At 37.3% G+C, this 13594-nt stretch overlaps 1 protein-coding gene across 3 annotated transcripts in view; it reads right to left on the reverse strand.

The window, feature by feature from the left end:
• Positions 1 to 408: 408 nt before the first annotated feature.
• Positions 409 to 13594, reverse strand: part of WDR70 (WD repeat domain 70) — a 293077-nt gene continuing 279891 nt past the window's right edge. For all 3 annotated transcript variants that reach the window (XM_025867371.2, XM_025867372.2, XM_073890980.1), the window contains one exon: positions 409 to 589. In XM_025867371.2, the coding sequence (XP_025723156.1) occupies positions 502 to 589 (88 nt within the window). In that variant the 3' untranslated portion in view covers positions 409 to 501. The remainder of the gene's footprint in view (positions 590 to 13594) is intronic.

Genomic DNA, 13594 nt, shown 5'->3' on the forward strand with positions numbered 1-13594 from the left:
TAAACACTGTATTCTGCTCTTTAAGGATAATCAGATACATGTTCTTTCCTAGTACGGCAATGCTTTTAGCCTGAACTCAGACTAATTATTTATAATCATGTAAACAACTATTGTGAAATTATACAGAAATATGAAACTTTTGATGTCTATTTCCATATTACACTCCTAGAATTGCTCAAGACACATGTCCACTTCAATGTACATTTCCCTCCCTCAACATTGTAAGACTCTGTACAAGACCAATAATTGTTGAATAAAGTTCCTAAACTACTTGGTAATAGGCTAAGAATCTGTTTCTTATTTATTTATAATACAGATTCATAGTTGTAGTTAAGAAAATATAAGCACAATTTTAGTGAAGGGTAGCTACCAATCTTTTGAAAGGTTCAATAATGCAAACTACAAAGCTGTTCATAAAAATGTATTTTTTATTTCATTAAAAAAAAAAAAAACTGTCCAACATCACTCCCCCTCATGCAAACAGCTCTCATGTGAGAGTCTTCAAATTTTACGCTTTTTCCATTCTGGCTCATTCTTTGCTTCCTCATCATCAGATTCAACTTGGGCAAACATGGTTTTGGGTTGAGTCCTAAAAGAAAGTTAATGAAAAGAGGAAAAATTTAGTCAGCAAGTGTTTATTAGATATTAGACTTTGCCACTTTTATCAAGTGGAAGCACATCTGGGAATCAACTACATCTCAATTATTAAATATCAATCATTAAACTTCTGGCAAAGAAAAGGATAACAGAAATTTAATTTTGTTCATCAAAAGAGCCAAAGATTCTCTTACAGATTTCCTTCTGTGGCAGACTATGTATGCTGTCCTTTTCTTAAATAAAATGAAAATACATCAAATTCGGTAAAATCTTGCATATTCATAACCACCCTCTATTCAAACTCAGGATAACTGGGACTGTTTGGGAGTTCAAGTTATGGTCACCACACAAGAACACACATGATCTTTATTCACAGCTCTCTGCATTGTTCCTAGACAATAAAGTAGTCCAAATACATGTGATTATGATGCACAGGAACAGGAGAATTTGAGATAATCGCTTTCTTATTTAATGAGTCTAAAATAACAGATAACGTATAGAGTAACTTGAGCGCTGCCAGCAAAAATAAAACAACAGAGCAAACAGATGGGACATTCTCTCCACCCCAAAACCCAGTTCAGTGCACGGAAATGTCAAGCATTTTAGGATACGTCACTGACTACCATTGTTGTAATATTGGCACACGGTGCCTCAAAAGCAATCTTTGCGTTAGGATGTTCTGGGCTTTGTAAACATACCTGGTTCAATGACTTTCCTTTTTACACCATTCACACAGAAAATAATTTCAAGAATATGTGAAATGGTTATAATTTATGCTCCTTTTGGTTATGCTACTGCTGATTCCCTTTTAAAAACAGCTCTATCACATTACGAGGAAATATTTCTTGAAAGCTTTCTTATTTTTTTGGTTTCAGGAGAATTCAGTGATTCATCACTTACATATAACACCCAGTGCTCATCACAAGTGCCCTCCTTAATGCCCATCCCCCATTGAGCCCATCCCCCTACGCCCCTCCATTAACCCTCAGCGATAGTTCTCTATCACTAAGAGTCTCTTATGGTTTGCCCTCTCCTTTTTTTCCCCTTTCTCATAGGTTCATCTGTTTTGTTTCTTAAATTCCACATATGAGTGAAATCATATGGTATCTGTCTTTCTCTAACTGACTTAGGTCACTTAGCGTAATACTCTCTAGCTCCATCCACGTCATTGCAAATGGCAAGATTTCATTCTTTCTGATGGCTGAGTAATATTCCATTATATATATATATATATATATATATATATATATATATATATATACACACCACATCTTTATCCATTCATCAGTCGATGGACATTTGTGCTCTTTCCATAGTTTGGCTATTATTGATAATGCTGTTATGAGCATCAGGGTGCATGTGTCCCTTCGAATCTGTATTTTTGTATCCTTTGGGTAAATACCTAGTAGTGCAATTGCTGGATTGTAGGGTAGTTCTGTTTTTAACTTTTTTGAGGAACCTCCTCCATTACTGTTTTCCAGAGTGGCTGCACACATTACAAGGAAATATTAAAACCCCTATATCTAAAGATATATTTTAACTCACATCTTCATCTTGAATTCAATTCATTATATCAAGGTAATTCCAGAATGTTAAAATAATGACAACAACCATTCCTTTTCTTTGACAAGTGAAAACAGGGTTAAAACTTTATGTTACTTGTTGCTGTCTCTCTATTATCCTGGGAAGAAGTATAAACCACCCATATTCACCCTGATGGTGCTCTGATGCAAGCCATGTACTGGAATTCCTCATGCATAGGTTAGTCAAAACTCCTGTCTCTCTAGTGACCCACACACCTACCTGCAGCCCAAGGTGTCCCCATACACAATCCAGTCAGTTGAAATTCTTGTCACTTCAAGACACTGTTATGACATCTACAAACAGGTCACAGCTCTAACATTTCCAAACACAGCTGCAGATTTTCATAGGTCATGAGTTGCTGAGTTACTAGAAAGCAGCCCCGCCCCTCTTCCCCCGACCCCAGCTCTCTAACATGCAACAGTAGGGCAACTGGTGCTCATTACATATTTCATCTTCTGGCAAATACGTGGACCGCTGAGGTACGGACAAACCAATATGGGAACAATTTGGTTTAAAAATCCTTTGACTTAGATGTTTAATTTCTAAAGAGAAAAAAATAACATGGTCTTGTTACCATATCTGGCAATGCATAAGACACCAGCTCAAACTGTGGATCACTACATCAAAAAAAACAAAAACAAAAACAAAAACAAAAAACAAAACTAATGATGTATTATATGGTGACTAACATAACATAATAAAATTAAATTAAAAAAAAAAAAAGACACCAGTTCATTAATGTTAGTTGCAATGAGACGTAAGTACTAAGAAATTTTAACGGTACTTTTTTGGATATAAAAAAAGAAATTAAATGACAGATCACAGGAAGAACAGAACCTAGAGCTTAAAAAGGCTATTTCATTTAAGTAATTGCTGTCATATTCTACCTACTTCCCAAAAGTATTTTTTGCAAGTTGGTGGCTAACTGGAAGGGCTCAGAATGAATGGAAGTATTTCACAGAGGGGAGAAAGGGAGTAATGATTGTGAGGAGGCATGGGGAATGTTTTGGGGGGGATGGAAATGTTCCATAATCTTGACTGAAGTGATTACATAGGTGTATACATTTGTCAAGACTTGAAATGGGTGCATTTTGCATTTTATTATACATAAATTATACCTCAATAAAATGGACTTATAAAGAAAATCAAAATGAGTAAGTAGAAGGGTACACATAATAATACAACACTCAATTTCCTAGTAGCCAAGGCAAAGACAAAGGAAATGTATTAGTTTTCAAAGGAGATACCTTTTCCCCCAGCCCTAAACTCAGAAAAATTCACTGAGTAAACTTTTACATCAGGATCACTTAGACCGTCAGGCTGAATTACCAGATCACAACAGTTTCCTTTGTCCTCTCCAGGTATCTTAACTTAGGGGATATGATTGTTTGGAAGGTAGAATGGTCTTTTTGAGGAACTCCACAAAATTTAGTATTTTAAATTTCAGTTTTTGAACTAATAACAATGTTGCCAGCAAAATAGCCATATTTATATATATGCAACATGAAATCATGACATTTAGCTTTCAAACAGCCAGGCTCTCCTTCCCCCAAGGAGAAGCTAGTGTCCAAATTTTCCCAGCAGTGCTTGTTTACCACTTTGTCTTTCATTTTATTGGCCAGCGAGGAAATACCTGAGTGTAAGAAGTAGGCTCCTTTCAAAAAATGGTGCTGGCAAAATTGTACCAAAAGCAATAAATAAAACTGGACCCTTACCTTATACCATATGCAAAAATTAACTCAAAATGGATCAAAGACCTAAACCTAGAGCAAAAACTATAAAATACCATGGAAAAGCTTTATGACATTGGATATGGCAATGATTTCTTTGATAGGACACCAAAAGCATAAGCACAAAAGAAACCCAGGTAAACTAAACTACATCAAATTTAAAACCTGTGTATCAGTGGATACAATCAACAGACTGAAAAGGCAACCTATGAAAAGGGAGAAAATATTTGCTAATCATCTATTTTGTAAGGGATTAATACCTAGAATATATAAAGAACTCCTACAACTCAACAATAACAACAAAAACAATAAAAAACCCAAACAACCAGTTAAAAACAAGGCAAAGGGCTTCAATAGATATTTCTCCAAAGAAGACAGCAAAAGACTAACAAGCACATAAAAAGATGTTCAACATTGGTAAGCATTAAGGAAATGCAGATCAAAACCACAATGAGATAACACCTCACACCCACCAGGATGGCTACTATCAAACAAAAACAAACAAACAAAACCCAACAAAATAACAAGTATTGACAAGGATGTGGAGAAACTGAACCCTTGAGCAGTGATGGTAGGAATGTAAAATGGTGCAGCCTCTATGGAAAACAACACAGTAGTTCCTCAAAAAGTTAAAAATAAAATTACCATGTGACCTAGCAATTCCACTTCAGGAAATATGCCCAAAAGAATCAAAAGTGGGGTCTTAAAAGAAATATTTGTACACCCATGTTCAATGCAACATTACTCAGAATAGTCAGAAGGTAGAAGAAGCAACCTAAGTATCGTGGATAGAAGAACAGATAAAATGTGGTGATACGTACAACGAAGTCTTATTCTGCCTTAAAAAGGAAAGAAATTCTGGCCAATGCTACATAGATGAACCTTAAGGACATTATGCTAAGTGAAATAGGCCAGTCACAAGAAGACATATATTGTGTCATTCCACTTATATGCGGTACCAAGAGAGTCATACCCATGAGACAGAAAGCAGAATGGTGGTTGCCAGGGACTAGACAGAGGAGGAAAGGAAGAGCTCTTGTTTAGTGAGTATAGAGTTTTAGTTTGGCAAGATGAGAAGAGTTCTGAAGATTGGCTGCACAACAAAGTGAATGTACTTAACAGGACTGAAATGTACACTTAAAAATGGTTAAGAGGGTAAATTTTAGGTTATGTATATTTTACCAACATTAAAAAAAAATTTTTTTATTAAAAAAAGAAGAACCAGACTCTTGGACTTGGGAATAAGGAATAATGAACCTGCTACTAGAGTAAATAGGAGGCACCCTGGAGAAGGCCTTAGCCTCCAATCTGGGGCCCTGCCTAGAGCAGCGCTTCTCAAACCATCTGTGGTGCAAGGCCAGGCTTTGTTTTCTAATTTCCAATTCCTTGCAGACAAATACTGTATTTCTAGAAAAATAAAAAGACTGCAAAGTGCAAATCCAAATTTTAATTAGATTCCAAAAATGTATCAAATTGCTCTACAATTTCCTGCATGCTTACTCTCAGTTCCTACACTTCCCTCATGAGCACCAGTTGGTAGAGCACACTGAGCAGCACCTGTGGGAACACCTTCCCTCCCAGCTGGGAAAAGAAGGCAGTAAAGCAGGGCTCTGAAACCAGGCTGTGGAGTAAAAGTCTGTCTTCTTAACATCAACTTTGACACATGACGAGCTTCCTTTAACTGTAGGAAAGTACTTCTCACCTTGGAAGAAGCCTGCCCTGGATGATGCCACCAAAGACTGGGTGAAAGAATGGGGTTTGAGGCCGTACTCTCACAGGCCCACCCCTGAAAGAGCAGTCTTTAATCCCTGGGAGTGAGGCATGAGCAGGTAAAGGGAGATGTGGCCCACAGAGAGAAGTTTCCCGTGTTCCAATCCATCCTGCCCCCAATACCAATGTTCTCACAGCACCATCCAGAACCTTCATAAGAGCTATATGTGGTTTGCTGAATAAAGACCAGTTTCCTCCAAAAAGAGCATTTGACTTGCGTACACTGAACATCTCCGTCTAGTCTAGAGAATGCCAGCATTTTACAGAAGCAAAGTGAGAGAATTACAGCTTTAAATCTTGCAGCTATTCTTTCTTTTCAGCACCTGTTGTTTTTAAATTTATTTCCAGCAGTTATTCTTTTGAAACAGTTTGGAAACTCATATATGAGAAAGACCCCTCCAAAAAAATTAAATTCAGATTATCTGGGGCATTTAAAATGGATTTCTGCAGTCACTACTTTTAAAGACAATGAGAAACAGAGATGATTAGGCAGAGTTAGGAATAGAACCAAAAGATTTCTTCCCTGGGGGATGGCCTAATTTGCCCTTGACATAGATAACTACTATAAAAATAAATCAACAATGCCAAGCAGGAGTAAAATGACACATGCAAAAAAAAAAGCTAATGGATTTGAAAACACTTAAAAGTTGGTCCAGAAGTCCCTGCTTTTAAAACCAATAGGAAACCAACAAATAAACAACAACAAAATACTCCAAGTCTCTACTAACATTGCCACTGGCCACAAAAGTGGATTCCTTTCTGGGCTGCTTGAAGAAACAGAATTTGCACACTGATTTTAACACAGACTTTGTTGGGTGCTTCCATAAGGAAGAGAAAAACAAAACAAACCAAATGGGCACTGAACACATGGAAATAACTGAACTTAGGAAATAACACATATAAATAAAAATGAGCAAGAGATATATTTCACCACCTTGAGAAAGTATTTCCTTTTCTGACCCACTCCCCTGTCTTCTATTTAATCAGTTCCTCCAGGATTCTATACCTGCTTTTTCAAGTGACAGGAAGTTGCCAACTCAAACTTCCAGCCTCATGGAAGATTTATGTCAGTTGCCCAAAACAAAAGCCTTTAAAGAGACTGACACGAAGGAAAACGAGGTAAGGGGAACATTCCATTCAGCCAAGGGTATAATCACTGCGGTTGCTCAACAGGTCAGTAGGGGCACGGTAAACCTCACTGAGGACCAACAGAGTAACCCACCTTATTGAAATCAGCTTTATCCATACTATCTAATTTACTGGTTTATGGCCCACACTAACCCATTTTTCTAAGTGTTAACTGAAAACTTAAACTTACAGAAGGCTGGTTGTGAAACTTGTTCTCCAGTTTGATTAACTCACTTGGTGAATAGTAAACATTTTTCACTTGACTATATATGTCAACTTGTTTACTAGAATTACCAAGAAAAGAACAGATTACATATCAACATGGTTATTGTTATGAACCATTATAATCAGAGAAGAGCCAAAAGGTTTTTTGTTTCATTTTGTTTTAGCTCCAGTAAACTCTGCATTTGCTAATAGTTAATATTTCATGAAGCGAAGATAAAAGTTTAAGCAAACGTCTTTCTCAAATCTATCAATTCTGTTTAGATGATACTACATGCTGAATAATTTTCCCCTTGGGACATTTTTTTAAACTGAATTCTCAGACGTATTTGTACAAAGCGAGTCTTTCCCAGCAACTGTGTGTTAATGGAAAAATGTCAGAAGTCCAACAAAAACTGAGTCCCACCTTCAGTGTTTCCATCCAGAGGAATTTTATGTAGAAAAGTCAGTAATGAATAAAGATTCCCCTGTAATATTGTATAAGGACATTTCTGGGGTGCACTGTTTGTGCGAAAGATTCAAACTGTAAGCAGGGCTGTCTTCTCTCTTCTGACTAAGCTCTAACCTAGGCCCTCTACACTCCCTTTTTAGTGCTCAGGCCACAGAAGAATCTCAGAATGTTTTCAGCTGCAGTGGAAAGTGCACAGGTCACAATCTTTTTAATTATGGATATTCTTCTGATATGATTCATTCAAAAAGCATAAAGCCAGTTCCAGGGTCACAGAATGAGTGAGGAGAAATCACTTGTAATATTCAATCATCAGTATGTGAGTATAAACCACAAGCTTTTTTGGCTCAGGGCCCATTGTTTATTATGAAGGAAAACCTCAAAGCCAAAGTCAATTATAGCCATGACTTGACAATCTGACACACTTGTTAACCCTGTTAGAATGAATGTGGTCCAGATGAACTGTGACCCAGTCATCACAATTGCAGAATTATTAAGATTAAATAAAGGGCTTGACCAAAAGATTCCACTTGAAATGGGCCCTTCTTTCTGGTGAAGAGCTAATCAAAGATAATTTTTTTTTTAAATATTAGGGATGAATAGGAAGATGAGACGCAACATGATGTTTCTAGATAATGTTCTGTTTTCTTCAAAAAATGAACACATAATATTTTGGAAAACAAATAAACATATCTCGGACTCATTAAAGAGGGCACACTAACTCATAATGCCGGGTGTGTGAGTTCAAAGCCTGGGTGAGGGTAGAAAAAGGGACAAACAAGAAACCTGTGGAAATGGGAAACAAAAAGAGAAAGAGTAAAGAGCAGAAAAGGAAAACAAAAAGAACCCTCTAAAATCACACCATTACCTGCCTTATCACCAAACGGTTAAACAAGTTAGAAGGATAAAATCTTTGGAGAGTACACAGGCCTGCAGCCGCCCAGCCACACAATCGGGTGTTCCCGTGACCCTGGCCCCGCTCTCTCCACACATTCACTCACCGGAAACAGCCTCCGGCCATGTCAGCAAAGCGCATGGCGGAACGACACCCCGGAACTTCTGATTCTTAGTCTAGCATTCGGCTCTGCCATGCTGGCTCACACGGTAGTCTTTTCAGCTTCACTAGTACTTAAATTTTTTAAAAAACTGCCACCAGCTGCTTTGTGATGATAAGCAGTACACTGTAGTCGTCAACAGCAGAAGCTTGACTCCGAAGCCAGACTGCCTGCATTCAAATCCCAATTCTGCCGCCTGCTACCTGCGTGGCTTTGGTCAAGTTATAAGCCTCAACTTCCTCATCTGTAAAATGGGGACAATAATACTGCTTCCTTCACAGGGCTGTTGTGAAGATTAAATGAATAATATATATAAAGTTCTTAAACAAGGATGACACAGTGTAAGTATAATAAAAGTGTCATTATTATTATTATTATACCCTTTGCTTTGGCTATCACGTATTCCTCACTTCATATAAAAAGTATGTTTTCAAAAAGTTGTATGTAGAATAATACATTTGGTAAAATAATTTCTATATTAAATACAACACAGCACCTTGCTATTTAAAAAAAAAAATACCGGGGGAAATTATTTGTTATATAAATAATCTGTTTCTTCAGCATAATCTATTCTGTACATTTTAATTTTCTAGGGGTAAATCATTTGTGGTTTATTTGTGGTTTACTTTATTAGTGCACAAAATAATCACCTGGGAAACTTTTTTTTTTTATTTGACAGAACACAAGCAGAGGGAGAGAGTGGGAGAAGCAGGCTCCCTGCTGAGGAAGGAGCCGGATGTGGGACTTGATCCCAGGACCCTGGGATCATGACCCAGGCCAAAGGCAGCTGCTTACCCGACTGAGCCACCCAGGCGTCCCGCACCTGGGAAAGTTCTTAAGTTGCAGATTTCCAGCTCCAAGCTCACAGAACCTGAGTTGGTCTGAGGTGCAGTCTAGAAATCTGCATTTTTAACCCCCTACTTCCACCCTGGACTCCGACAGGAAGCAGTCCACAAAACCACTCTGAGAAACGCTGGCCTCTACACAGGAACATGGTGGACAGGGACGATCAGTCACCTAACTATAACTCAGGGGAAAAGTTAACATGTTCCTCTGTGGGTTTATGTCTCTTCTTGGCAAAAATAATATACAAACCTTTACTCACTCAAGGAATGACCTCTTTAAATACTGCCTACTAATTCAACATGACTTTAAATGGATCCTTTATAGATGGGAATGATATTTTAATACACACACATATATCCAAGCATCCTGTATCTGACAAGACACGCACACTGAAAACTAAATCGATGGAACCAGCAATAATGGCAGCTTATCTGGCAAGAAAAGTGACCATGGCTGACAGAGCTGTCAGGCTGGCAGGCTGCTGGCCAGGGGCCAGGCTCCCACACACGTCCATCTCTGTCTGATGTGTAAGCTAATAGCATTCTGGATCTATATCCTGCCCACTCTCCAGCCAGCTCCTCTTCCCTCCCTCCACAGCCACTTCTTTTAACAAGAAACTGTAATTGAATCTGACCATGTGTGGCTGAACAAGAGGCCTCTGTGATCCTGCTGTGTTTTAAAACTTCCATGGCTGTTACACTGCTAGTGCCAGGAATGAAACTCAAGTCCTCAATCGGCACAGGTAAAGTGTTTAAAGACTCTTCGTTAGCATCACTGGAGAAGAAAGGTGAGTATATGTCATGTGCAAGCAGGGAGATTTATGTAATGTTTAATTGGGCTTTTCTGTGAGAAAGTGAGATACAGTAAATCTTCATTTCATCACTGACACAAGTCAATTGCAGTGAAGAAAAACAACCAGACACACATTCTCAATTACAGTGACCTTTACGAAAACATCCTTTTAAATATTAGCTTCCCTTCGAAGACTTTGCCACTTGGCAGTAAACAGTATACTCTAGCAGGTGAACGCAGGAGAAATAGCACTGCAATCCTGGCTAACAAATCACATGCCACAGCTAGTGCCATGAACTTAGTTAGTATGCAATAAATGGAAGGTGACAAAGTTGGGTGGAAGGAAGGAGATGGGAGGAAAAAGCAGCGGCAAGGCATATATTCACAGAGAGCGCAGTCCTCTGAAAAGCTCACTGGATGAGGGACAGAGAGAGCGGAAGTACAGTGCTAGCCGCACTCACTGTCGACTGCAAGCTTCAGTCTCCTCACATGCAGGGTAAAAGACATGACATTACCTGTTCTCCCCATTTGGCAGAGCTGATACTTAAGCTAGCACATTATTCAACTGTAAATATAACTAAATTACCTATAATGCAGGAAAATACCTTTTGTTAATGCTCACCAACAAAAAAAGAACTTCTGCTTCAAGTAATTCTATTTAAAGAAAGCTGAAAATCTGGATGAATGAATCCCCAGGAAATATTAATTATTGAGCAGACTCAGAAGAGTTGGAAAATCCAAATTATTTACCATGAGGGGATGGAAAACAGAGAAATTAAGAAATCACTATTTACCCTGTCCTCCACAAAAGCACCAGGTTTTGACTGTTTCACGGGTGAATTCTATCAAATCTTTACAAAGTAAATAGATTTAATGGTATTCAAAACAGTTTGAGAGTATATATAGAAAAGCATATAAAATTTTTCTGAAGCCAGTCTGACACAGGACAAAGAATAAACCATAACTATATGAGGGTCATACCAAAGATGTGAGGATAATTCAATATGAGGAAATCCAATAATATACTTCATCATAATCACTGATCAAAGTAGAAAAGTCATATGATCACTTTCACAGAAATACAATAAATGAATCCAATAAAATTCAGCATCTATTTCAGATGAACATGCCTCTGGTCTTTGTATGGTGTTTATTTGCATGGGATGCTCTTCCCTTGGATATCAACATGGCTCACTCCTTCATTTCATTCAAGTCAAAAATCACAAAGCAGAGGTTTTACCCCGATCATCTTATCTAAAAAATAGTAACCTTTTCTTCCCCCAGTTACTCTACATCCACTCATCCCTATTTTAGTTTTATTCTTTGCACTAGCTATCATCTAAAATTTAGGGACTTATTTATTGCCTGTCTCTGCGAACTTGAATATAATCTCCCTAAAAACTACTGTATCCCCATAATCTAGAACGGTACCTGACCTATAGTAAGTGTTCAATAAATTGTTATTGAAAAAACAGGAGAGAAAGATATGGATTCATCCTTAACATCTTGTATGTATGAGTTTTCAAAAATCATGCTTTATGGAGAAATATCATTAAATTGAGCAACATGAAATTGCCGATATTTGACTTTTTTTCACCTACGAAAAGGGCAATTACCTGATTTAACCTAATGGAGTCACTCCTTTAAAGTTCAAATTAAGAAAAAGATGTCTGCTATCATGAAATTATTTAATATTGTTCTGGCAGTGTTAGCCAATACAACTAGATAAGACAACTAGTACAAAAATTGGGCAACATCTATTCATGATAAAAACTCTCAACAAAGTGGGGTTAGAGGGAACATACCTCAGCATTTTAATGTCCATATATGAAAAACCCACAGCTAACATCACATTCAGTGGTGAAAACTGAGAGCTTTCTCTCTAAGATCAGGAATAAGACAAGGATGTCCAGTCTTGCCACTTTTATTCAACACAGTACTAGAAGTCCTAGAGATAATTAAGTCAAGAAAAAGAAATGAGGCATCTATAATGGCAAAGAAGTTAAACCATCACCATTGGCAGATGACATGATACTATACATAAAAAAATCCTAAAGCCCCCAACAAAAAACTACTAGAAGTAATAAATGAATTCAGTAAAGTTGTAGTATACAAAATTAATACCCAGAAATCAGTAGTGTTTCTACACACTAATAATAAAGTAGCAGAAAGAGAAATTAAGAAAACAATACCACTTATGATTGCACCAAAAAGAATACTTAGAAATAAGCTTTACCAAAGAGGTAGAAGACTGTACTCCAAAAACTAAAAGAAACTGAAGACACAAACAAATGGAAAGATATTCCATGCTCATGAATTGGAAGAACAAACATTATTAAAAAGTCCATATTATCCAAAGCGATTCAATGCAATCCCTATCAAAATACCAACAACATTTTTCACAAATCTAGATGGAACCACAAAAGACCCCGAATTTCCAAAGCAATCCCAAGAAAAAAGAACAAAACTGGAGGTATCACAATACCAGATTTTAAGACATACCACAAAGCTGTAGTAATCAAAACAATATGTTACTGGCACAAAAAAGACACATAGTTTAATAGAACAGAATAGAGAGCCCAAAAATAAACCCAAACTTTAATGCTTAAACAATCTATGACAAAGGAGGCAAGAATATGCAATGGGGAAAAGACAGTGTCTTCAATAAATGGTGCTAAAAAAACTGGACAGTTACATGCAAAAAAGGAACACTGGATCCCTTTCTCACACCATACACACAGAAAACCCTCAAAATGGATTAAAGATCTAAATGTGAGACCTGAAACCACAAAATTTTTAAAAGAGAATACAGGCAGTAATTTCTCTGACATCGGCCGTAACAACATTTTTCTAGATGTGTCTCCTGAGGCAAGGGAAACAAAAACAAAAATAAATGAGTAGAACTACATCAAAATAAAAAGCTTCCGCACAGCAAAGGAAACCATCAACAAAACTAAATGACAACCTACTGAATAGAAGATATTTGCAAATGACATATCCAAGAAAGGGTTAGTATTAAAAGTATATAAAGAACTTACACAATTCAACACCAAATGCCTCCCCCCAACAATCTGATTAAAAAATGGGCAGAGGACCCGAATAGACATTTTTCCGAAGAAGACATACAGATGGCCAACAGACTAATCATCAGGGAAATGCAACTCAAAAACCACAATGAGATATCACCTCACGCTTGTCAGAATGACTAAAATCAAACACACAAGAAACAACAAGTATTGGCATGGATGTAGAGAAAAAGAAAACCTCATACACTATTGGTGGGAATGTAAACTGGTACAGCCACTGTGAAAAACAGTATGGAGGGTCCTCAAAAAATTAAAAATAGAAATGCCATGTGATCCAATAATTCCACTATTGGGTAATTTGCCCAAAGAAAACAAAAACACTAATTTGGAAAGATT

This window comes from Callorhinus ursinus, unplaced genomic scaffold (assembly GCF_003265705.2).
Source record: "Callorhinus ursinus isolate GAN/ISIS: 27379988/994484 unplaced genomic scaffold, GSC_fseal_2.0 scaffold3, whole genome shotgun sequence".
In the NCBI taxonomy this organism is placed as follows: Eukaryota; Metazoa; Chordata; class Mammalia; order Carnivora; family Otariidae; genus Callorhinus; species Callorhinus ursinus.